At 39.7% G+C, this 22,986-nt stretch overlaps 1 protein-coding gene across 5 annotated transcripts in view; it reads right to left on the reverse strand.

The window, feature by feature from the left end:
* Positions 1–7,157: 7,157 nt before the first annotated feature.
* Positions 7,158–22,986, reverse strand: part of ROS1 (ROS proto-oncogene 1, receptor tyrosine kinase) — a 108,591-nt gene continuing 92,762 nt past the window's right edge. For all 5 annotated transcript variants that reach the window (XM_073893830.1, XM_073893829.1, XM_073893831.1 and 2 more), the window contains 2 exons: positions 17,760–17,923; positions 7,158–9,558 (listed from right to left, as the gene is read on the reverse strand). In XM_073893830.1, the coding sequence (XP_073749931.1) occupies positions 9,248–9,558; positions 17,760–17,923 (475 nt within the window). In that variant the 3' untranslated portion in view covers positions 7,158–9,247. The remainder of the gene's footprint in view (positions 9,559–17,759; positions 17,924–22,986) is intronic.

Raw genomic sequence — 22,986 nt, forward strand, 5'->3', positions numbered from 1 at the left:
ACATATACATATGGCTACTTTTTTTTTTTTTTTTCAATTTGTTTCAGGTCTTCACTAAGTATCTCTTTATCAGTGTGGCCTTCCCTGGCTATTGGACATAAAGTAACAACTGCTCTCATTCTCTCTCTCTAGCTATCCTTCAACCCCTGATTCATATTTCTATTAGCACTCAGCATCCTCTGACACATCATATGTATTGAGCCACCTATATATACTGAGTAGATATTTTTTTAAGCTCTTATTTACAGGAGGAATGTTCTAGACCTTGGGACTATGCTCAAAGATGGACCAAATACGTAATTCTCTGCATAACAACAAAAAATGATTGAACTTTTCAAAGATGAATGTGGAGAAGTTAGAATGAAGTCTATTGCAGTTATGGAGGTTTGGCTCAGAATATCTATTCTGATTTTCTTCTACCGTGACTTCCCTCTCCTGTAGAGAGCAGAAGGCTAAGATAAATGTTTCCCCAATTCATGTTCAGCTGGTGATCCAAGTTTGATTCAGGTTCTGTATCAGATGCAATCACATGAGACTTGAAATTTGAACTGAGATAAATGGGATGCTGGGCATGTATTTTATCAATGGTTATTATAGCAAATGCAGTGTAGTTCTGCAGCCAGACTCTGTCTCTGAGGCTTGTTGATTTGACAGAAATGGCTTCTTGCTACTAGAAAAGGTGACATCATGTGAGATCCCGAAGCTTCCTAATTTTGCACGTGAGGTTTCCTGATTGGGGCATAGTGGTGCTGTTCCAGGACCAATAACAGTAGCTAAATGAGTGGCTCCGACTGAGGCAGCCCTATATTTATATATATAATAAGGGAAGCCTCCTGATTTGACAAACAGCTTCCTGATCATGGCAGGAGAAGCAGCTCCTTTGGCAGCCTAGTTCTGCAGTACAGACTTGAAAATAGATTCTGGAATTTCATCTTACAGATTTACCTTCGACCATTTCAATAATTCTGCAAAGCCATCCGACATGCTGTAATAAATCCTTTTATTCAAATTGTCTAGAGTGGAATCTGTTCTCTGCATCAGAATATTGACAAATATAAAACCCCAAAGAGAAGATACTGGAACATAAAAGGATATTTTTAAAGGATATTTTTAAAGTAAATCAAGTAATTGATTGAATAATAATAATTGACCTTAATAGTAGGTTTCCCACTGTGACTTCTCTCTTTTTCACTCCCAGTTATTTTCTCCTTCTTCACTCTACTCCTCTCTGTTGCCTTGCCATTTAGAGGAAGACTATACAGTCAGCTATAATATCTGCAAGGAAATGTTCTTTTGAAAGGCGATGTTATATTTTTAATTTGCATTTTTGACTCTCTTCAATATGGTTCAAGATCTCAATTCAAATCAAATTTATTTCCCATTTTATCATCAAGTGTACATTCTCTTAGATTTTTCTTTTACTTAAAAAAATCCTTAAGGCTAAACTTGCTTCCTTTTGGTCCTCATTCGTTTTTTTGAAAAACTACATTTAAAAAATTTTTTTTCAATTTCTTTAAACCTCTCCCATAAAAAAGAATAGTTCACTATCTCTCCTGCTCCCCCTACCCCACCTTTTGCACACAGCAAACACCAATCTGTTCTCTGTTATCTATGAACCTGGGTTTTCTCTCTCTTTCTCTATTATTCTTTTTTTAAGAGTTCACATATAAGAGAGGCCATACAATATTTGTCTTTTTCTGTCTGACTTATTTCACTTAGCATAATGCCCTTGAGGTCAATCCATGTTGTCAAAAATGGCAAAATTACGTTCTTTTTTATGGCTGAATAATAGCCCATTGTATATACACACCACAAATTTTTTATCCATTCATCCATTAATGGACATTTAGGTTCTTTCTATATCTTGGCTACTGTAAATAATGCTGCTTTGAACAAGGGGTGCATACATCTTTTCTAATTAGTGTTTCTGTTTTCTTCTGATAAATACCCACAAGAGAAATTGCTGGATCATATGGTATTTCTATTTTTAATTTTTTGAGGAACCTCCATGCCCTTTTCCATAGGGGTTGTAATAATTCACATTCCCATCAACAGTGCACGAGGGTGCCCTTTTTTCCACATCTTTGCCAACACTTGTTAGTTTTTGTCTTTTGACAATGGCCATTCTAACCGGTGTGAAATGATACCTCATTGTGGTTTTGAGTTTCATTACCCTGATGAGTAATGATTTCCCACCTTTTCATGTACCTATTGGCCACCTGTATATGTCTTCTTTGGACAAATGTCTATTCAGATCTTCTGCCAATTTTTAAAAAGTTTTTATTTTAATTCCAGTTAGTTAACATACAGTGTTACATTAGTTTCAAGTGTACAATATAGTAATTCAACAATTCCTTACATCATCAGGTTCTCATCACAACAAATGCACTCCTTCACCCCCATCACCTATTCCACCCATCCCCCTACACCCTCCTCCCCTCTGGTAACCATCAGTTAGTTTGTTCTCTATAATTATGAGTCTGTTTCCTGGTTTTTCTCTCTCTCTCTCTTTTTTCCCCCTTTGCTCACTTGTTTTGTTTCTTAAATTCCATGTATGAGTGAAATCATATGGTATTTGTCTTTCTCTGACTTATTTTGCTTAGCATTATACCCTCCAGCTCCAACCATGTTGTTGCAAATTCTTCTGCCCTATTTTTAAAGATTTATTTATTTATTTAAGAGAGAGAGAGAGAATGAGCAGGGGGAGGGAGAGACAATCCCCAAGCAGACTCCCAGCTGAGCAGAGCCTGAGGCAGGGCTTGATCTCACAACCCTGAGATCATGACCTGAGCCGAAATCAACAGCAGGATGTTTAACTGACTGAGCCACCTAAGCGTCTCACTTTTGCCCTTTTTTTAATCGGATTGTTTTTAGTTATTGAGGTGTATGAGTTCTTTGTATATTTTAGATATTAGCCCCTTACCAAATAAATGATTTGCAATTATTTTCTCCCATTCAGTAGGTTGTCTTTTCATTTTGTTGATGGTTTCTTTTCTTGTGCAGAAGTTTTATAGTTTCATGTAGTTCCATTTGTTTATTTTTGCTTTTGTTGCTTTTGCTTGTGTCATATTTAAAAAAAATCATCAACAAGACTTACGTCAAGAAGCTTACTGGCTGTTTTCTTCTGGGAGTTTTATGGTTTCAGGTCTTATATTCAAGTCTCTACTCCATCTTGAGCTCATTTTTGTGTATGGTGTAAGATAGTTGTCCAGTTCCATTCTTTTACATGTGGCTGTCCAATTTCCCAATACCAATTATTGCAGAGACTGTCCTTTCTCCATTGTATGGTCTTGGCTTCTTAGTCATCGGTTAATCAACCATATATATGTGGCTGTCTGTTCTGTTGATCTAAATGTCTGTTTTTATGCCAACACCATACTGTTTTAATTACTGTAGCTTTGTAGTATAGTTTGAAATCAAGAAGCATGATGCCTCCAGGTTTGTTCTTTTTCAAGATTCCTTTGGTTATTTGGGGTTTTGTGGTTTCATGCAAATTTTAGAATTGTTTGTTCCATTTCTGTGAAAAATACCATTAAAATTTTGATAGGGATTGCATTGAATCTATATATTGCTTTGGGTAGTATGGATATTTTAACAATATTAATTCTTCCAATCCATAAGTACAGAATATCTTTCCATTTGTTTAGTCTTCTTCAGTTTGTTTCATTAATGCCTTGTAGCTTTAAATATATAGGTCTTTCACCTCCTTGGCTGAATTTACACCTAGTTATCTCACTCTTCTTGATGCAATTATAAATGGGATTTACTTAATTTCTCTTTCTAATAGTTTGCTATTAATGTAAAAAAACACAACAGATTTTTGTGTATTGATTTTGTATCCTGCAACATTGCTGAATTTATTAGTTCTAATATTATTTTGATGGAGTGGTTAGTGTTTTCTATATATAATATCATGTCATCTGCAAACAGTGACAGTTTTACTCATTCCTTTCCAGGTTAGGTGTCTTTTATTTCTTTTTCTTGCCTAATTGCTCTGGCTAAGACATCCAATACTATGCTGAACAGAAGTGGTAAGAATGGACATCCTTGTCTTGTTCCTGATCTTAGAGGAAAAGCTTTGGCTTTTCACCATTAAGTATGATGTTAACTGTGGGCTGGTTATAAATAACCTTTATTATGTTAAGGTACATTCCCTCTATACTCACTTTGTTGTGAGTTTTTATCATAAATGGATGTCAAATTTTGTCAAATACTTTTCCTCCATCTATTGAGATGCTTGTGTGATTTTTATCTTCCATTTTGTTAAAGTTGTGTATCACATTGACTGATTTGTGGATATTGAAACATCCTTGTATCTCTTGAATAAGTTCCATTTGATCATGGTGTAAGATACTTTTAGTGTATTATCATATATATTTTTGCTTATTTATTATGTCTTTTCTCTCACCTGGAATGCTAGAATGTAACCTCCACCAAGGCAGAGACTTTGCTTTATTACTCCATTCCTAGTGCCTATAACAATGCTTGCTATATGGCAAACACTCAAAAAATATTTACTGAATGAGTGAATGAATGAATGGGTAGATGTACAAAGGAACAGTAAACCACAGCATATCCATCCTAAGAGATTTTATGTAGCCATTAGAAACATTCCCAAAGGCCATCCTGAGTATAAAAGGTGGGTTTGAGACAGGGAAGAAACTGATAATGGTGAAATAAATTATTGCCTCCTCTATATATGTTCTCCATCATTTCAAGGGCTTCGAGAATTTCAGGCCTATCCTAAGTCTGGCCTGAACCTCAAAGCAGTCTCCTAACTTCTATAATTTATCTAGGTCTTAGGAGATGACTCAGGATCAAAAGAATCCTCTTGAGCTCCCCTTGGCATTAGACCAATTTTCTGACATCCGTTCTAAGAGCTACAAGTGAATACTTGTTGTGAAATGTGTTGTAAAAAGATGATGAGAAAAATCAGCCAATTAATCCATTAAACATTATTTTGGCTGAGAGAAGATCCAAAGGGTTAAAAGATGTTCACCTTGTCTTCAGAGAGCTTGCTATTTATTCAAGTGGGTAAGATACATAGAAATTGGATGGAGATATATGTGGTTACTGCTAAATAAGATGTAAGGACAAGAAGGGCAACAGTAATTCTGAGAAGGGAGAGGAGAGGCAGTTAGGGACAAGCCTCTCCAAACAGTGGGAATATGAGCTGTTCCTAAAGGATGAGTGTGATTCAGACAAGCAGGGAATAGATAAGGAGTCCTACAAGGCCAGGCAAAACCAGTATGGGTGAGCAACAGAACGTATCTGGGCCCAGGGACTGGCTCTTTTCTCAAGGGCATTTTAAGTAAAACATTTTCATCAGAATTATATCAACATATTGATTTTATCTAGGTAAATCTTTGGTTGGCAATGTTAAATTTTAAACAATGTTTCTTTCTTTTCTTTTCTTTTTCGTACCTCTTAATCATTACCCTTCACCTATTTCACCTACCGCTCTAGCCCCTTCCCCTCTGGCAACCACTAGTTTGTTCTCTATATTTATAGTCTGTCGTGTTGTTGTTGTTGTTTATAAACAATATTTCTCATTTGCAACTTACTTTTCCTTATGGATTATTTCTTTTCCTTGAGCAATTTAAAATGAAATTTGGATGGATAGACCTAGAGTGTATTTTGCCAAGTGAAATAAGTCAGACGGAGAAAGGCAAATACCATAAAATTTCACTTACCTGTGGGATCTAAAAAAGTAAAACAAATGAACAAACAAAACAAAACAGAAACAGATTCATAGGTACAGGAAACAAACTGTTAGTTACCAGAGGGGGAGGGTGAAGGTGAAATCGGTGAAGAGGATTAAGAGGTACAAATTGCTAGTTATAAAATAAGTAAGTCGTGGGGATGTAATGTACCTAGGGAATATAAGCATAAGGAATATAGTCAATAATACTGTAATAACTTTGTATGGCAACAGATGGTTACTAGACCTATTGTGGGAATCATTTTGTGATGTATAAAAATATCAAATCACCATGATATATGCCTTAATCGAACAGGATATTTTATGCCGATTATGCTTCAATGAGAAAAAAAATAAAGTAAAATGAAGGTTAGATTTATTGATTGGCTTTTGTATTATTGTGCTTTAGTCTTACCAATTGTAACTTTTGCCTTTGGGAGGCATTGTTTTTCCAAGTCACATTTTTTTTTTTTAAAGATTTTATTTATTTATTTCAGAGACAGAATGAGAGATAGAAAGCATGAGAGGGAAGAGGGTCAGAGGGAGAAGCAGACTCCCTGCTGAGCAGGAAGCCTGATGTGGGACTCGATCCCGGGACTCCAGGATCATGACCCGAGCCGAAGGCAGTTGCTTAACCAAATGAGCCACCCAGGCGCCCTTTCCAAGTCACATTTTGCAGATAAAAAGTTTATCACTAAGATTATATTCTTCCATCAATTTTTAGTGGATTTTTAAAACATTTTTTAACAGTTTATTTATTGATTGGGGCGCCTGGGTGTCTCAGTGGGTTGAGCGACTGCCTTCGGCTCAGGTCATGATCCTGGAGTCCCGGGATCGAGTCCCGCATCAGGCTCCCTGCTCAGTGGGGAGTCTGCTTCTCCCTCTGACCCTCTTCCCTCTCGTGCTCTCTCTCTCTCATTCTCTCTCTCTCAAATAAATAAAAAAAATCTTTAAAAAAGAGAGTTTATTTATTGAATGATTGATTTAGAGAGTGAGAGAGCACAAGTAGGGGGAGCAGCAGAAGGAGCAGCAGAGGGAGAGGGAGAAGCAGGCTCCCCGCTGAGCACAGAGCCCAGAGCGGGTTCCCAGGACCCTGGGATCATGACCTGAGCCGAAGGCAGATGCTTAACCGATTGAGCCACCCAGGCGCCCCTTTAGTAAAAAATATTTTAACTAGTATTTTTAGCCATTGCCAATTTTCCCCTCTTGATTATAAGGTCTAATTTTTCCAGAATTAACTTATATAGTTTTCAATATTACCAGTCATTTGTATTTTATCACTTTATAATAAATTTTACCCATGAGATTTTAGCCACTATTTTATTTTGTATTAAATATTTCTACCAATATTACTCATTATGAATTATTTAAAAAACTACTAATTTAATTTATAACCTCGCTGAAACATGATTTTTTTTTAAAGATTTTATTTATTTATTTGACAGAGAGACAGAGAGAGAGGGAACACAAGCAGAAGGAGCGGCAGGCAGAGGGAGAAGGAGAAGCGGGCTCCCTGCTGATGCGGGGCTCAATCCCAGGATCCTGGGATCATGACCTGAGCCGAAGGCAGTCACTCAACCAACTGAGCCACCCAGGTGCCCCTGAAACATGATATTTTATGGGCTCTTCCCCTTCAGATATTCTGTAAGTTTCTCTATTGTCCAAATTGTAATGCAAATGTACTGAAAACCCAGTTCTTCTACACACTTTTCATTTCTTTGTCTATTCCAAAATAAAGGTCCATGCCACTGGCAGAGCGAAAGTCCTGGTTGCAAGCAACAGAAACTGACTCCGGCTGATTTAAAAGAAAAGCATGTATTAAAAGGATACGAGGGTAATTCACAAAATCCCTGGGAGGGCTTGAGAGCCAGACTGGAGCCGGAGCACTGGCTAAAAGCAGACAGCAGAACCAGTCTAATCTGGCTACCCGGACTGCGAGAGGCACCATGCTCCAGATCTACTCTGCAGACTCTCTTGGCCCTGGACACTGGATGCCAGGAGTCAGACCAGCTACAGTCACTGCTACCACCTGGGAAGACTCACTGTGGGCCCTGTTTCTTTGCTTCCTTACCTCTCAATTAGAAACCTGTGGGAGGTGTGTCTGAGTGGTGGGGGTCACATGCCTGCCTTCTTGCTGCAAGAGATCTTGGGGGAAGCAAATGGAATGTAGCTCCCACCCAGAAGATTCAGGTGGAGGAATTCCCCAGCATGGCAAGGGGCGTCATATGCTGGGCTATTTGAGAAGAATGATAAATGTCCATTAGAACATCAGAAGATTAGAGAGAAAATATCCCGCCTCGTTCCGTGGAATCACAGTTATAGCAGAGGCCACAGGTCCTGGACGTTTCCTTGGGGGCCATCCCCCACAGAACTCACACACTGACTTGCCTGTGTCCCTCACCATGCAGCCAACCATCGGTGCAGCCTCTCAGGCAGTAAGCAAGTTAAAAAAAGAACCAAATTATCCCCGGTGCAAATGGATATGTGGTCCTCTTCCAGGAGTAGTTTTTAGCAAATTTTATAATCAAAGTCTTTTCTATATCTAGCAAACATCCTGTATACTGCAACTGATAACACACAGAATGCTTTCATTAGCGTTGCCCTTGGAGCAATTGAGGCACTCAGATTTAAATGGGTGACTGCAAAAACATGATTGGCTTTAAATCAGAGCATTTCTCTGAAGAAATTTTTTTAATAGTTCTCATTTAGAAATCTATTATTTCATGTAGTTGCTAAAAAATCACAGAGCTTAAATTAACATCATACAATCATTTATATTTAGTTCTAAGGAGAATTGATACTAAGTGTAATCTTAAGTATTTTATGTATAAGATAGATACGGCAAATGAAAACGATCTTTATATTAGCTAAATTCCATAGCAGCACACAAGTCACAGAGTGATTTTTATATAACCCAAAGTTCGTGGAATGCTAAACTTTAGGACTTAGAGCTCTCTGAAGCTGCTCTTCCAAGCCTCCAAAATACAAAGTTCTTTAGAGTAGTCATTAAAGACAATATTTTATTGTAGTAATAGCATTCCAAATGATTTCTCATGTCCCAAGTGCTGGTTCCTTCTGTATGTGTGGAGTTACTTAGTCATTTCCAGATATATATATCTGTAGCTCAGTCGACCCCCTGAGCATGCTCTTCATCCCCCTCCTTCAGGTTCCTGAACATACCTCTTTTGTCTCTCACCATCTAACCAAGATGCTTCTGGTACAGCCCAGACTGAAGGGTGGGCAATGGACTAAGGGGCCTCAAGGGAGGGGAGGGCAGTTTCCCTTCCAGATCCTTGAGTCTTCCTAGCTTTCCAAATGTTTAGTGGTTCACTTGGGAATTCTGCTGAAGGTTAGGCAGTTGTTATGGGGATTGTCACAACTGAAATCAAATGGCTCTTGGAACCAAGAATTCAGGAAGTCAGGAACTTTTCGGTGTTAATTTGGAGTCATAGAGTACCACCACATCTTTCATTCTACTAGGGTTTTCTTTCAGTAACTACTTAATGAGAGTGTTTATCTCAACTCTGCATTTCCCAAACAGAGCTATTAATCAGAGCCATCTCTATATCCACTATGAGTGAGACGGGCATAGTTCAGGCCTTCAGCCTTGCCAGGAGGGCAGTAAGCCACTTGTTTTTCTTGGCAGAGATCTTGGTCCGCATGTGGTTCCTTCTCTTCTTTCCTCAGACCACAAGATTCAGATTCCTTGGAGCCTAGAGGACCCTCAGAATTTTCTTCACCTTGGCTACAACCTGTGGCAAGTACCATATAGTTTAAGCCTTCTTGGTTCTTGGTTTCCATTAAGGCTATTGACATAACATCACCTGAATTCAAACAGATCACACTGCCATCTTCATCTGTGAAAAAAAAAAAATGTAAAAGTTATACTAGTATCTATTTGACTTTCTGTATCTCTAATATACAGACTGTACAAGAATTATAACAATACCAACCATAAACACTGGTTCAGCAAGCACTTATGAGAACCACCAGGGAATACAAAGAAACAAGATATGCTCCGTGTCTTTGAGGCTACTGTCGTCTAGTAGGGGAGCAGAAACATTACTACAGAAGGACAATGTGTGCTGTATATAACAAAGGGATATGCAAAATGTGAGGAGAGCGCAGAGAGGATAACTCTGCCGTAAGTGAACAGTTCACAGCCTCAGGGGTAGGAATTAAGTGGCCTTACAATGGCCCTTTTTGTCTAAAGTGCTTACCTTTTAGTCCGCCCGCTAAAATATCCACCTTGAAAGATATATTCTTTTCGATTGAGTAATTTAATCATATATTAAGATATTTATTGGATGCTCAACACATGCCAGGCTGTGTTCTAAGTATTGATGAGACAACAATGAACAAAGCGAAGTTGTTCCTCTTTGGGGTTTACATTCTAATGGGGGGGAGACAGACAATGAACTAGCAGCCAACTAAGTCTGTGTTGGGTGGGGACGAGTGGCAGCAAAGGGGGGCAAGAAAATAACGGTGGGGGCGGAAGGCGGTCGCTCCTTTAGATGAAATGTCAGCAAAGTCCTCTCTAACGAGGTACATGGCAGGGAGGGACCGGAACTGAGTGAGAGAATTCAGCGCTTGGGTATCTGAGGAAGAACGTTCAAGTTCAAGGGAAAGAGAACAGCGGAGAACAAGGACCCTGAAGCAAGAGCACCCTGAGTGTGAACTGGTGTGAATGGTCCCCCTCAGCTGTCTGTCTCCCCGGGGCACATTGCATTGGTACTACTTAGCAAATAAACTGGCACGCTTATGACCTCATAAGGCTGACAGGAAATGGAGAGGCCTGGCAAGTTTTGATGACAAAGTTGAGGGAGAAGGAAAATGACATGAAATATAATAACAGTGATCATTATTGTTGTTGTTCACACGGAGAATGTACTATGTGCCGGGCACTGTCCTAAACTATATACGTATATTAACTCACTCTTCTATTAAGTAGATGTTGGTAGCATCCCCATTTAACATTTGGGGAAACTAAGGCACAGAGGGCTTAAATAACTTGCCCAAGGTCACACAGCTGTAATTTGAACCCAGACAGTGTCCCCATATTCACCCTCCCCGATGGAAGGGCAGAGCTGCTGTGCTCTGTGAGGAGGAGCCAAGTGGGTGGGCAGTGTGCCCCATAGAAGTTCTTGAGAGGCACAGACTCTGGATGCTCATGTGTGGGGTCAGGGTGGCTGGGCAGAAAAATGGGCAGCTAGAGGGTAATCGGCCTTCTTCACAATTACGCTCATTATTAGTTTGTCTTTCTCTACTTAAAGACTGACCTTTTTTCCATAGAAAAGTAGAAGAATTCTTGCAGAAACCTAATAGCAGAGCTTCTGAAACATTTCACAAAATCTAGGTAATCAAAAGGGACAAGTACACAATATAAACATAAATATATAAATGTGTATTATGGGAATTGTTTGTTGGTGATCAGTGCTTTCCAATTGCCGAGTGTTATTACCTGGATGAAAAATTTATGATTAGAAATATTACTGTTCTTTCAAAATGGACCATATTTTACAAATCAGAAACATTTCAGTCAACAGAGGGTGGTCCTTCCTTTGTCTCCATCATTCTTCCAGCAAGAAGCATCCAGATGGGTGTCACTAAGGAGGGTGAGGTCGGCTGTGTTGCCAACCCTCTGCCCTTAGCCCTGATGTACACCCAGGTTGGGTTTCTTTGGAGTGAATTTAAATGGAAATATGGGGGAAAGAAACAACGTCAAAGGACTGAAGGAGGAACCACTGTAGCTACTTTTTGCCAATGGAATTTAATGGATCTGCCTGAACTACGAATCTTATTTTATTGTAAGAGCACATGAACCACCGGCCCTGCTCTGTCTTATGAGGTGCGCATTTGTTTGCCCACCTTCCCGCACTGCTGAGGGACAAGATGGCGGAGTGACAGGCTCACAGACTCCTGGCCATCATTTCGTGTTCCTCTTCATCATTCAAACATCATGATAGGCCACTGCAACCACACAGATAGTCACGTAGTGTTATAAAATATCAACCCCATAGAAATCAGATGCCAAGCTTGGTTAATGCCTAAGTGCTTTAATCTTTGGAAGCGTCCTGCTGTTAGGATTATGGTCAACATGCACTAAGAGCCATTGAGACACTCATAAGAACAGTTTTCTATATATGATGATAGCAACCAAAAATATCAAAAAGTGATAGGAAGAAATAAGATATTTAACTTTAAATTGTCCAGGGGCCCAGATTATTGAGGAAATTGGGATGTTCCTGAAAAGGCTTAAAGAAACTAGGCTAAAGGAAAGTTGAGAAAATTTCAAAACTTAAACCTATAATAAAGGTCTAGCTACTCATGTTAGCAGCAGCTTCATTTTCATACCTTTAATCCATTAAATAGCATATTTGGAAACGTTCAACCCATACGTGATTTTATTTTATTTTATTTTATTTTTTTGCCCCTTGTTGAGTTATTTGAAAAAAAAAAAAACTTTTCTATAAGGCAGATAAATTCTTTTGACAAATTCTGGCACCGCACATCAAAGAAAAATCATTAGCTAACTTCTTCATTGGTTTAGAGTACTTAGAGCAATATTTAGTAACTTGACCCTGGCAAGCTTTCAGCAATTAGTACATCTTCTTATTGCATAAAGAACTTCTGAGAGATGGTGGGGAGGAGGGTGTTTTGTTTGTTTATTTTTGTTTAAAACTGAATAGAAAGCCTGCAGCTCAGACCTTAAGGCAGAGATCCTGAACAAAGATAGCATGTGCTCAGCAATCCTTTCTTTAAGAGGGAAATATTAAAATAAAGACTTCCAAGCAAGACAGGGTATTTACAGACGAGACATATGCCGGCTGACTGGCTATGTTTAGAACAGCAGAGGAGCATTTAGATTTGTTTCCTGTAGAACTCTCTGGAACTGATGAGGTGATGTTTACAAAAATGTTTGGATGAAGTCACTGGGATATTTTTACTAGATGCCCAGATATGTTACTAATCTCTCTCTATCCCCTCTCTACCCCATTAGGTCAGTGGGACCATAGGATAAGCATGGTATTATTGCTCCCTGCAACCCTAATGCCCACCACCCCCAGCTTTTTTTTCTCTTTTAAGAAAAGTCCTTCCAATGGCTTTCTTACCCTCTTATGTATCTCCAATAGTAACAGTCAAGACAGACATCTTACTCCTTTGCTAAATATGCCCACCAGTCTGCAGAGCGGTAAACTATTATTAAACACATTCTCTCTTATTAAAAAGGTAATTAAGCCTAGGCTTCCCTTGAAGGGATTGTTTTATGATTTCTATCCTTTGCAAATATGCATACTCTGCCTGTCAGTCCCTTTCTTCTCTCTGCCCCTTTTGTTCAGTCACATCTCAATAATCAAAATTTTTAGTGACTCCCATATCTCTTTCTATTCCTTACCTGCAGGATTTACATTCATTGTAAATAACAGAATGAGAATTTCTCTTTTACTAAAATTGAATTTCTGTCATGGCACAGAATTGCTTGTTTCTATCTAAATTATCCAAAGTTTGATTATATTCCCTGTTAAACTCTTCCTGCATCGTTACTCTGCATGTTTGTCTGCTTCACTATTTTTTGAATATTGCTTAGAATTTTAATTCAGCCTGCCAACAACTTGGCACCTAAATGACCAGGACAAATCGGGGTATCTTTTCTAGCAAGCCAGAAGTAATTCTTTCACTATGCCTAGCTGCACAGCACACTACTGACAACAAATTGGGGAAAGCGTGTGAGTATTTTCCTTACGACAGCCATGTTTCTGTGAAGGCTGAGAGTAGAAGCCATACTCCAGCCCCACCTCAGCAGTATGGCCACTGGCAAACTGCTAAATCTCTGTCTTCTCATCTGTAAAATGGTGATATAATACCCATGCCATAAGACTATTGAGTATTTAATGAGTTAACCCACATAGCACAGTGAAGGGCACATAAAGAAGGGCTACAATAAGATTAGCTGAACTAGAGGGTATTATGCTGAGTGAAGTAAATCAATCAGAGAGAGACAATTATCATATGGTTTCACTCATATGTGGAATACAAGAAACAGTGCAGAAGATCATAGGGGAAGGGAGGGAAAACTGAATGGGAAGCCATCAGAGAAGGAGACAAACCATGAGAGACCCTTAACTATGGGAGACAAACTGAGGGTTGCTGGAGGGGAGTTGGGTGAGGGAATGGGGTAATTGGGTGATGGGCATTAAGGAGGGCACGTGATGTGATGAGCCCTGGGCATCTGAAACTAATGATGTACTATTTGTTGGCTAATTGAATTTAAATTAAAAAAAAAGATGAGAAAAATAAATAAAAACCATTCACAAAAAGGTTTTTGTTCTCTATATTTAATGTGAGCATTGTTTGTTACTTATCTCAGCCTCACAGATGAACTAGGTAATGCAACATAGTGAAAAGATTGTCTTTCGGGTTCACGGAGACTTCTGGTAGAGGCTAAGGTAAAGCTCAGCTCTCAGGCCCTCTTAAACCCCTTATGGCAGCCTCTGTGATGTTTATAAAATGTCTGCACACATTAGAAGGAAAGGACTCCATGAGCAAAGAGTTAGATTTTAGAATACATTACATGTCAATTGTAAGATCCTTGCACCCCCCGGAACTCTCTACCTCTGCGGCATTTGACCACTCCCTCCTTCACGAGCCTCTCTCCTTTGGATATGACAACACTCTCTTATGACCTTCCTGTCCCTTTCTGGCTTCTCCTCTCTGTGCCACCATCTTTCTTTGCCAGTCCCTAATATCTTGGCTGTTCTCTAGGTCCCCTCCACCATTCACTCCTCTCCTTGTTCTATACACTCTAATTGAATGACCTCATGTACACCTTTGACTTCAGCTACCTATATTTATAGGACAGATCTTTCAACTGAATATGAGGTTTCTCCACTTAGCCCACAGCCAGCTGAAACCAAATCTGTGCCAAGCTATTCTTCCTCCTATGCCCCGCCTCTGGGAAGAGCACCACTTTTCACCTATTTTCACAAATCACTAGGATTCACCATTGTCTCCTCTCTCTGTCACTCAAGTTAGATGCCAAGTCCTACAACATCTACCTCTGGACTTTGTTTCCTCCTCTCTGTACCTGTTACCATTCATTAATTCAGCTCCCACTCATTTTCATTGTTTTACCTGATTTTCTTATGTATGACCACTCTCCCTCCAATTTCCTCCCTTGCCATCTCCCAGCCTCGTATGTGATAAACTACATGCAGTTCCGTGTACACCCCATTCTCTATTATTCCCTGCTTTTCTACATACTGTGCCTTCTCTCCTGAAATACTGTTTTGCTCACCTCCCTGCAAAACTCAGCTTGGAAGTAACCCCTTCCCACTGGCTTTTATTGACTCTCTGACACATGATATGGACTTGGCGTCCTTCCTCTGGACTCCCACAGAACACGAACTCCCTCTCAGTGGCAAGAGAAAATGCTTCCTGCTCCCCAAATCCTTACACATCAGCTCACTTACTAGAAAAAAGATAGTATCGCCCTGACCAGAGAATCTATATCCCACTCAGTCCTCTAGATTACATCAGTTTTATCTCTGAATCCAGCCAATACACATATAAACATACATAAATATTTCTATAATGGTTGTATATGCATATAAAATATCTAAGAGCGTATAACCAAGTTGCTAACTATGGCAAGCACTGGAGAGTAAGGGTAGAGAGGAAGTAGGAGACTTTTGCTTTTTATTCTGTTTAGATAATTTTATACGTTTTTTAACCATAAACATAAATTACTTTCATAACAAAGATCTTGAAAATGTAGATGCAGTTATGAAATAGAATAGCGAGAGCAGTGACAGATTAATTATTGGAAAAATTCTAAGGAAAACTGGAAAGGAATCAGGAGTCATTTCGATGACTGATGTCAAATAACATAGAAATTCTTTCTTAAGGCTTTAAAACGATAATAATTGTGCTTAATTTTATAAGGTCTACAAATGGGATAGTCACAAATTTGAATCAGGGTCTTCTCAGTTAAATGCTGCTTGCAGAGATAAGAGCAGTGATTTAGTAAGAAAAACATTCTTTCAACGCCAGGCACGCGAAGCCACACTCTGCTTGCCATTCACGTGTCTATACAGTGGGCTCTACTCAGTTACTGCCATTTATTTATCTTAGGAACAAAAGATTTCCTTTTACATATTGGTAAACAACCCCGATTGCAGTTTCTCTCAAGTTTCTGTATGTGTAGTTACCACAAATAAGAACCAGGCCAAGAGGAGCAGATTTAAATGGCTTCAACAGAATAGTAGGGACAGGGATGCAGTTCTGGGACAAGGACAGCCAATAAAAGCGGCGCTCACTATTAAACTTTATATACAAAATTAAAGAAAATCAAGGGAGTTTAATTGCTCAAGGGAAAGAAATATTCTTGCCTCCTTTTTTTTTTTTTTTCTTAAAACAGCCTAAAGGAACACATTAAACTTAGGTGCTTAACACTATGCCTTGCAACAAGTCAATACCTGCTGAAATAATTTTTTTTTTAATTTTATCAAAATTCCATTTAGAGAAATACGTTAAGTAAATGCCTAGAAAATGAGGAGGATTTGATAGTACCTAGAATGGCTTCCGGTCTGTTTTTCCTTATCCTGTGTGGTCTTCACGCAGGTACCTATATGCACAGAACCCTCCACAAGGATGGGGCTGATGCCCTAGTTGGCACCCCTCAGGGCTCGGCTGCTGACACTCAGAATCAGCGGGGTTCCGAGACCGGAAAGCAGGGGGAGCCAGTGTGGGGCTGTTACCAAGGCTTATCTGATGAGGGTAACGAGGCATGCTCAAGACAAGCACAGCCCTTTCCAGTCTGTCACTGACTGTTCATTTAAAGAAGCGATGCGATCCGTGTTATTTCCATGCATGTCATGGAGTCTGAGTTACCCCCAATACATATTCAGAAATACAGCATGCAAGACAAGCAGATGTTCATCATGTGCCTTGTCGTCTTCCCTGCTATTAGTCAAGAGCATCACTCCAGGCAAAGGTCTCACTCTGGACTCCGCGACGGCCGTCAGCCTCTTATCATCAGTCCTGATGGGGGCCTGATTTCTGAGAGATTCTGACTCGTGGTCCATCTTGCCAGCTTTATTTCTAAGCAAAAATGTCTGCATTCACAAAGGGCCCTGGGAACTTTTAATAGCCAGAAGGAGTTCTAGAGCAAGTGAAGTGGCTCATTTTAGAATTCATTTCTCTACAGCCAAGGAGGTGAACATATTATAAATCTGATTTTGGGAATGAAAGTGACTACTGGGTTTTAATTCTATTTTGTGCTTTTCATTGAACTAAAAACGGTTAGTTTGTCCATCACAGTAGAATGGTTCCAGAAGATTATTGCCTCATTTACCAAATTACTGAGGTTGTGGACTCAGACTAGACCTTAACAAGGCGTGAGCCACTCCAATAATCATCACAAAATTACTCAGCAGTTAGAAGCAATGATTAGATACATACATAGCAACACGGATGGCTCTTAGAAACAGGGCTCAATGAAAAAGAAAAGAAGCTTTACAAACACAGCAGCATCTGTGTGTGCAAAACAATACACACTCTGCAGCAAAACATACAAATAAAAAGATACACATTAAAGGCATTAGAATGGTTGCCTGGCCAGAGGAGAGAGGAAGTAGAACAGGAGAAGAATATGGAGATAAAGGGACAAAACAAACAAGAGAGAAGCCCTGCGTAGACCAATGATCATAATGTACCACCAACTAACCCTCTATAATTAACTCAGCTCTGCACTTGAGGTTGAAACTCGTATGAGGGGTGGAGGGGAAGGAAAACAGATTTCTAACATGTTAATTCACCTCCTTACTATCTTAGATGATAAATCCAGGGGCCATCTCACAATTCTTCTTTTTTTAATTTTGGGCACAAATAAAAATAATTTCCAAAGAGGAGTACAATGAGCACTTCATTGTTATGAGGATGGTGCCAGTATATTACTCTTCTTACTCACCATAAATGTCTTCTATGTATATCTCGTTTTAACCTCTTCAGTTCACACTGGAAAGAAAACCAGAAAATTCTGAAAAAGAATCAAACTTACCTTCAAAGCCTTCATTTATGACTCCACTGGGGTCTGCTTCTTCTCTGCATTGAGAAATATTCTTTAAGGAAACATTTCTGAATAACTGAAGCTGGTCTTGAATTTTGTGGAAAGTAGGTCTTTGTTCAGGTTCTTGAGCCCAGCACTGGGTCAATAAATCCCACCTGGATACACGGGTAAAGACATGAAAGTAAACGGTGATTGGAGATCATCAGGCAACCAGTACTGATAGTCCATGTAAGATCATTTCAGAAGGCAACACATTTGACTTATTGCCAGTTTTCCATAATTAATATAAATAAACCAGAACAAAATCTTTGGTTTCTGATTTAATAGTGCCTTGCAATATTACTACCTTTGTTACATAACACCTTTCTTTTGAAAAGCTATTTCTTTTGAAAAGCTATTATTTTTAACAGTTATTAATCCAAATAAACAGATAAATAGATGGCTGGAGAACAATTACTCAATGCATAAGGGAATTGACAGCTGTAAAAATTACTGAAGACTAAGAAGATTTTTACATTCATACACTGACATCTAAAATAAAAATCTAAGGGTGCCTGAGTGGCTCAGTTCGTTAAGCGACTGCCTTCGGCTCAGGTCATGATCCTGGAGTCCCAGGATCGAGTCCCGCATCGGGCTCCCTACACAGCAGGGAGTCTGCTCCTCCCTCTGACTCCCCCCCTCGTGCTCTCTCTCTCTATCTCATTCTCTCTCTCAAATAAATAAATAAAATCTTAAAAAAAATAAAATAAAATCTAAGATTACTCCAAGCCACATAGATCTTGAGTGGCAGAACCTGAGGTAGAAACATCCAGTTATAATGCTTTTACTCTTCATTATACCGTCAGGTTAAGTAAGAGACTCAGTTTCCTCAGACAGTGATAGCTGGTTTATTTTTCTTTTTAAGATTTTATTTATTTTTTTGACAAAGAGAGACACAGCGAGAGAGGGAACACAAGCAGGGGGAGAGGGAGAGGGAGAAGCAGGCTTCCCGAGGAGCAGGGAGCCCGATGCGGGACTCGATTCCAGGACGCTGGGATCATGACCCAAGCTGAAGGCAGACGCTTAACAACTGAGCCACCCAAGCGCCCCAGTAATAGCTGGTTTATTAAACATTATTTTTTCCTTAACAGTTGTCTAAGAAATGTCTGTGTAGCACTCTTAATTGTGTTCATTCATTCAGCAAAGATTTGTTGGACACTTATTATATACCAGCAGTATATCAAGAGCTGGGGATGTGGTAGCGTGGTTCCTGTCCTCATAGGGCTACAAACAGTAAATGTAAGAAGGTGACAAAAATCTATCTCACTACAACTCCTATGAACAGGAAAAAATGTAGCTCTTTTACATTGTCTGCTATTAATTAGGTCTTTTTTGGAGCCCCCACCTAAGAGGAAAAAAATTAACTTCATTAAATACAATGCAGTTTAAAACCTGGTGTGATTCAATATTTTAAATGATCTTTTTGAGTCATGCTCAGTCTTCTCTGCTTAGTAACTCAATCTCTATTTTTATGCTATTCCTACTCCCTCTGTCCTGTTCTACAAGATGGTGGCAGCATAGATGTTGGGTGAAAGTCCTGTGTGACTTATAATGGCACAGTGAAGAACCCTTTGGACCCCTCTGTGTCCTCCGGATCTTTGCTTGTATCAGAGTAGGATGATCAGGAATTCAGTGAGGAGTGACTGGTCTGGTCCATTCCTAAGACAGGCAGCCCATGGTTTCCTTACATTTTCTTTGCACCCAGCTCCCGCTGAACTTCTCCCTTTCCTCTCTCTAGCCATAACCTTCTCTGAGACTGCATCATGTCCTGTATATGCTCACAAGGCCCAGGGGATCCATTCCTGTTTCTGTTGTGTCCCTATAGGATGCTCCTTGGCTGAATCTCTAGTTTTCAACAAAATGTTCACGCTGCATGGGAAACAAAGGAGGCTTGGAAGTGCAAGCTTGACCTTCTCTGTCTGGACACGCCTTACCTTATTCCTGATGCTGGGTCTCCATGTCAATATGGGGGAGGGGTCCCCTGCTCAATGATCAAGTTGCCATCCTCCCAAATTGGCTGAGGTGGGCAGTTGCCCATACTTGGTCTAACTGAAGCCTGCAAGAGGTTTCTCAGAACCTGGATAGCCAACATCCTCACCCTCCCACCTCTATCCGTCAAGGTCTCTTCTTTCCACTTCCCCCAGGGCTCAACGGCGGGGAAGGAATGGGGTTTCTACTGCTCCCTCTTTTTAATTAGATTATCCTTACACAGAATTATAGGTTTTAGTCACTCAAACCTGGCATTTGGCATACCAACAAGGAGCTAAAGGATTCTAGATAACCTCTCTCTCCTCCAAACCTGGCTTTTGAGTCTATGACTTACTAAAAAGGTCAAGTACCTGCTCTTCTTTTTTTTTTTTTTTTTACTTCCTGGAGCTAGAGGGCAGATTGGTGGCAGGGAGAGAAAAACTGATAATGAAACATAAGTTGGGAACTATCTAAAAATATTGGTACTACTGAGGCACTTTGGTGACCCAGTCCGTTAAGCATCTGCCTCTTGGTTTTGGCTTAGGTGGTGATCTCAGGGTCATGGGATGGAGGTCTGCGTGGAGCCCTGTGTTGGGCTCTGTGCTCCTTGTGGAGTCTGCTGGAGACTCTCTTCCCCTTTGCCCTGCCCCTCCTCCCTCTCCACCCTTGGCTTACTCATTCTCACTCTCTCTAAAAATAAATAAATAAATCTTTAAAAAATATTCGTACTACCATATCAACAGATTAATATACAATTACAAATTACAAGTTCTAAAAAAATGTACTAAAGAAAACAAATGTGATCTCTAATAGAGATGGAATATTTTTAGTAAGTTGCTCTCAGAAGTACACTCAGAAGAAATGACATTTAAGCCAAGGAACTTTGTAGGAAAATAAGATGCTACTCATGGGAACAGGGTGGGGATGGGATGCAGGGAACATACTAGAAGACGAAAAAGCATGTGTAAATTCCTAAATTTGGAAAGAGCTTGGCTCATTTTAGAAACTGAAAGAACGCCAGTGTGGCCAAAGAGCCATCCTTGAGGGGGAGAGTGTGAAAGGAGATCAGAAGAAGAAGGGGAGATCATGCAGGTCTCATAGGCCAGGCTAGGAGTTGGATTTTATGGCACTATGATGGGAAGCTGTTGAAGTTTTTTAAGAAGCCATGATCTTCACATTTTTAGGGAATTACTCCAGCTGATATATGTGGAGAATGAATGGATTGTAGAGAGGCAAGTGAGAAGCAAAGAAGTTATTGAAGTTATTAAAGAAGATGAGGTGAGAGATAATGATGGTTTGGACTAAGGTAATGGCAGTGGTGCTAGGGTAAGGTATTCGATCACTGGATGACAATGACCAAGAAATCACGATAGGTATCGTATTTAAAATAGCTAGTATCTATGTTAGAAATTATGATGGAAAACCTCCGTTCCATTATAGTACGGCCTGCAAAGTCCACTTTCATCTCTTTCATTTCTTGACAAGCACCTCAGGTCAGAGTTGGTACTCAATATCAGAGTATTATGGGGAAACCCAATAGTGGTCTATTTCCAGTATTCATCTGATAACTTCAGATACATGACAAGGAATTTACGTTCTCAATATAAAGTGCCAAACTTGGCTCTACTTCTTAAAAATGAGAATCAAGGCTGAGAACCTATCTTTTACATGTTTCTTTATAACCTCTCATTTAAAAACAGGGGTGATACAAAGATTTGAATGAAGGATGATTAGACTCTTTATTAGAAATAAAATATCATAACTATATTCGATCATGCAATTTTAACCAATAGTTAAAGCAGAATCTTGATGATTCACCTAAGGGTTGTCCTAAAAGTTGTGAGGAGAAAGTATACTTTGCCATAGGAATCATATCCCTTTTGAAAATACAGTTGCAATTCAAAGATATTGCCAAAAATAATTAGAATCTCTCAGGACTTGCCATATGTTAACTATGAAGTTTTTTTATTTATTTACCACCTGCTTCATTTCTTTTTTTAAGATTTTATTTATTTATTTAAGAGAGAGAGAGCACAAGCAGGGGGAGTGGCAGGCAGAGGGAGAAGCAGGCTCCCCGCTGAGCAAGGAGCCCAAAGCAGGGCTGGATCTCAGGACCCAGGGACGATGATCTGAGCGAAAGGCAGCCGCTTAACAGACTGAGCCACCCAGGCTCCCTAAACTGCTTCATTTCTGTAAAGGTCTCAAGATACTTAACAGAGATGATTCAGAAGGAGAGAAAAGAAAAAGTGAGAAGGTAGAAAGAAGGGGAGAAGGAAGGAGGTGCAAGGAGGAAGAAGCCATTCCTAACAGTCACCACTCTGTTTCTCACCCACTCAAACGACCCTCCAGATGTTCAACCTCTTGTTTAATCCCTGTAACTTATTTCAACAGACATCCCTATTGTCTTTTGTCTAAGGGGCTTTCATTTACATTGAACCCAATCATTATTCTTAAATTTCTGATGGCAAATACATAGACCTGATAGTATACCAAATCTTTCTCTCCCACCATCCGGGAGCAAAGGAGCAGGGAATTGCCCTAGATTAAGAAAAGAGGAGCTCTTCCAAGATGTCCATCGACAGATGAATGGATAAAGAAGAGGTGGTATATATACACAATGGAATATTATGCAGCCATCAAAAGGAATGAGATCTTGCCATTTGCAACGACGTGGATGGAACTGGAGGGTGTTATGCTTAGTGAAATAAGTCAATCAGAGAAAGACATGTATCATATGACCTCACTGATATGAGGAATTCTTAATCTCAGGAACAAACTGAGGGTTGCTGGAGTGGTCGGGGGTGGGAGGGATGGGGTGGCTGGGTGATAGACATTGGGGAGGGTATGTGCTACGGTGAGCGCTGTGAATTGTGCAAGACTGATGAATCACAGATCTGTACTTCTGAAACAAATAACGCAACATATTTTAAGAAAAAAGAAAAAGAAGAAGATAGCAGGAGGGGAAGAATGAAGGGGAGTAAGTCAGAGGGGGAGACGAACCAGGAGAGATGATAGACTCTGAAAAACAAACTGAGGTTTCTAGAGAGGAGGAGGGTAGGGGGATGGGTTAGCCTGGTGATGGGTATTAAAGAGGGCACATTCTGCATGGAGCACTGGGTGTTATGAACAAACAATGAATCATGGAACACTACATCAAAAACTAATGATGTAATATATGGTGATTAACATAACAATAAAAAATTTTTTAAAA

The sequence above is a fragment of the Callorhinus ursinus genome, unplaced genomic scaffold (assembly GCF_003265705.2).
Source record: "Callorhinus ursinus isolate GAN/ISIS: 27379988/994484 unplaced genomic scaffold, GSC_fseal_2.0 scaffold6, whole genome shotgun sequence".
In the NCBI taxonomy this organism is placed as follows: domain Eukaryota; kingdom Metazoa; phylum Chordata; class Mammalia; order Carnivora; family Otariidae; genus Callorhinus; species Callorhinus ursinus.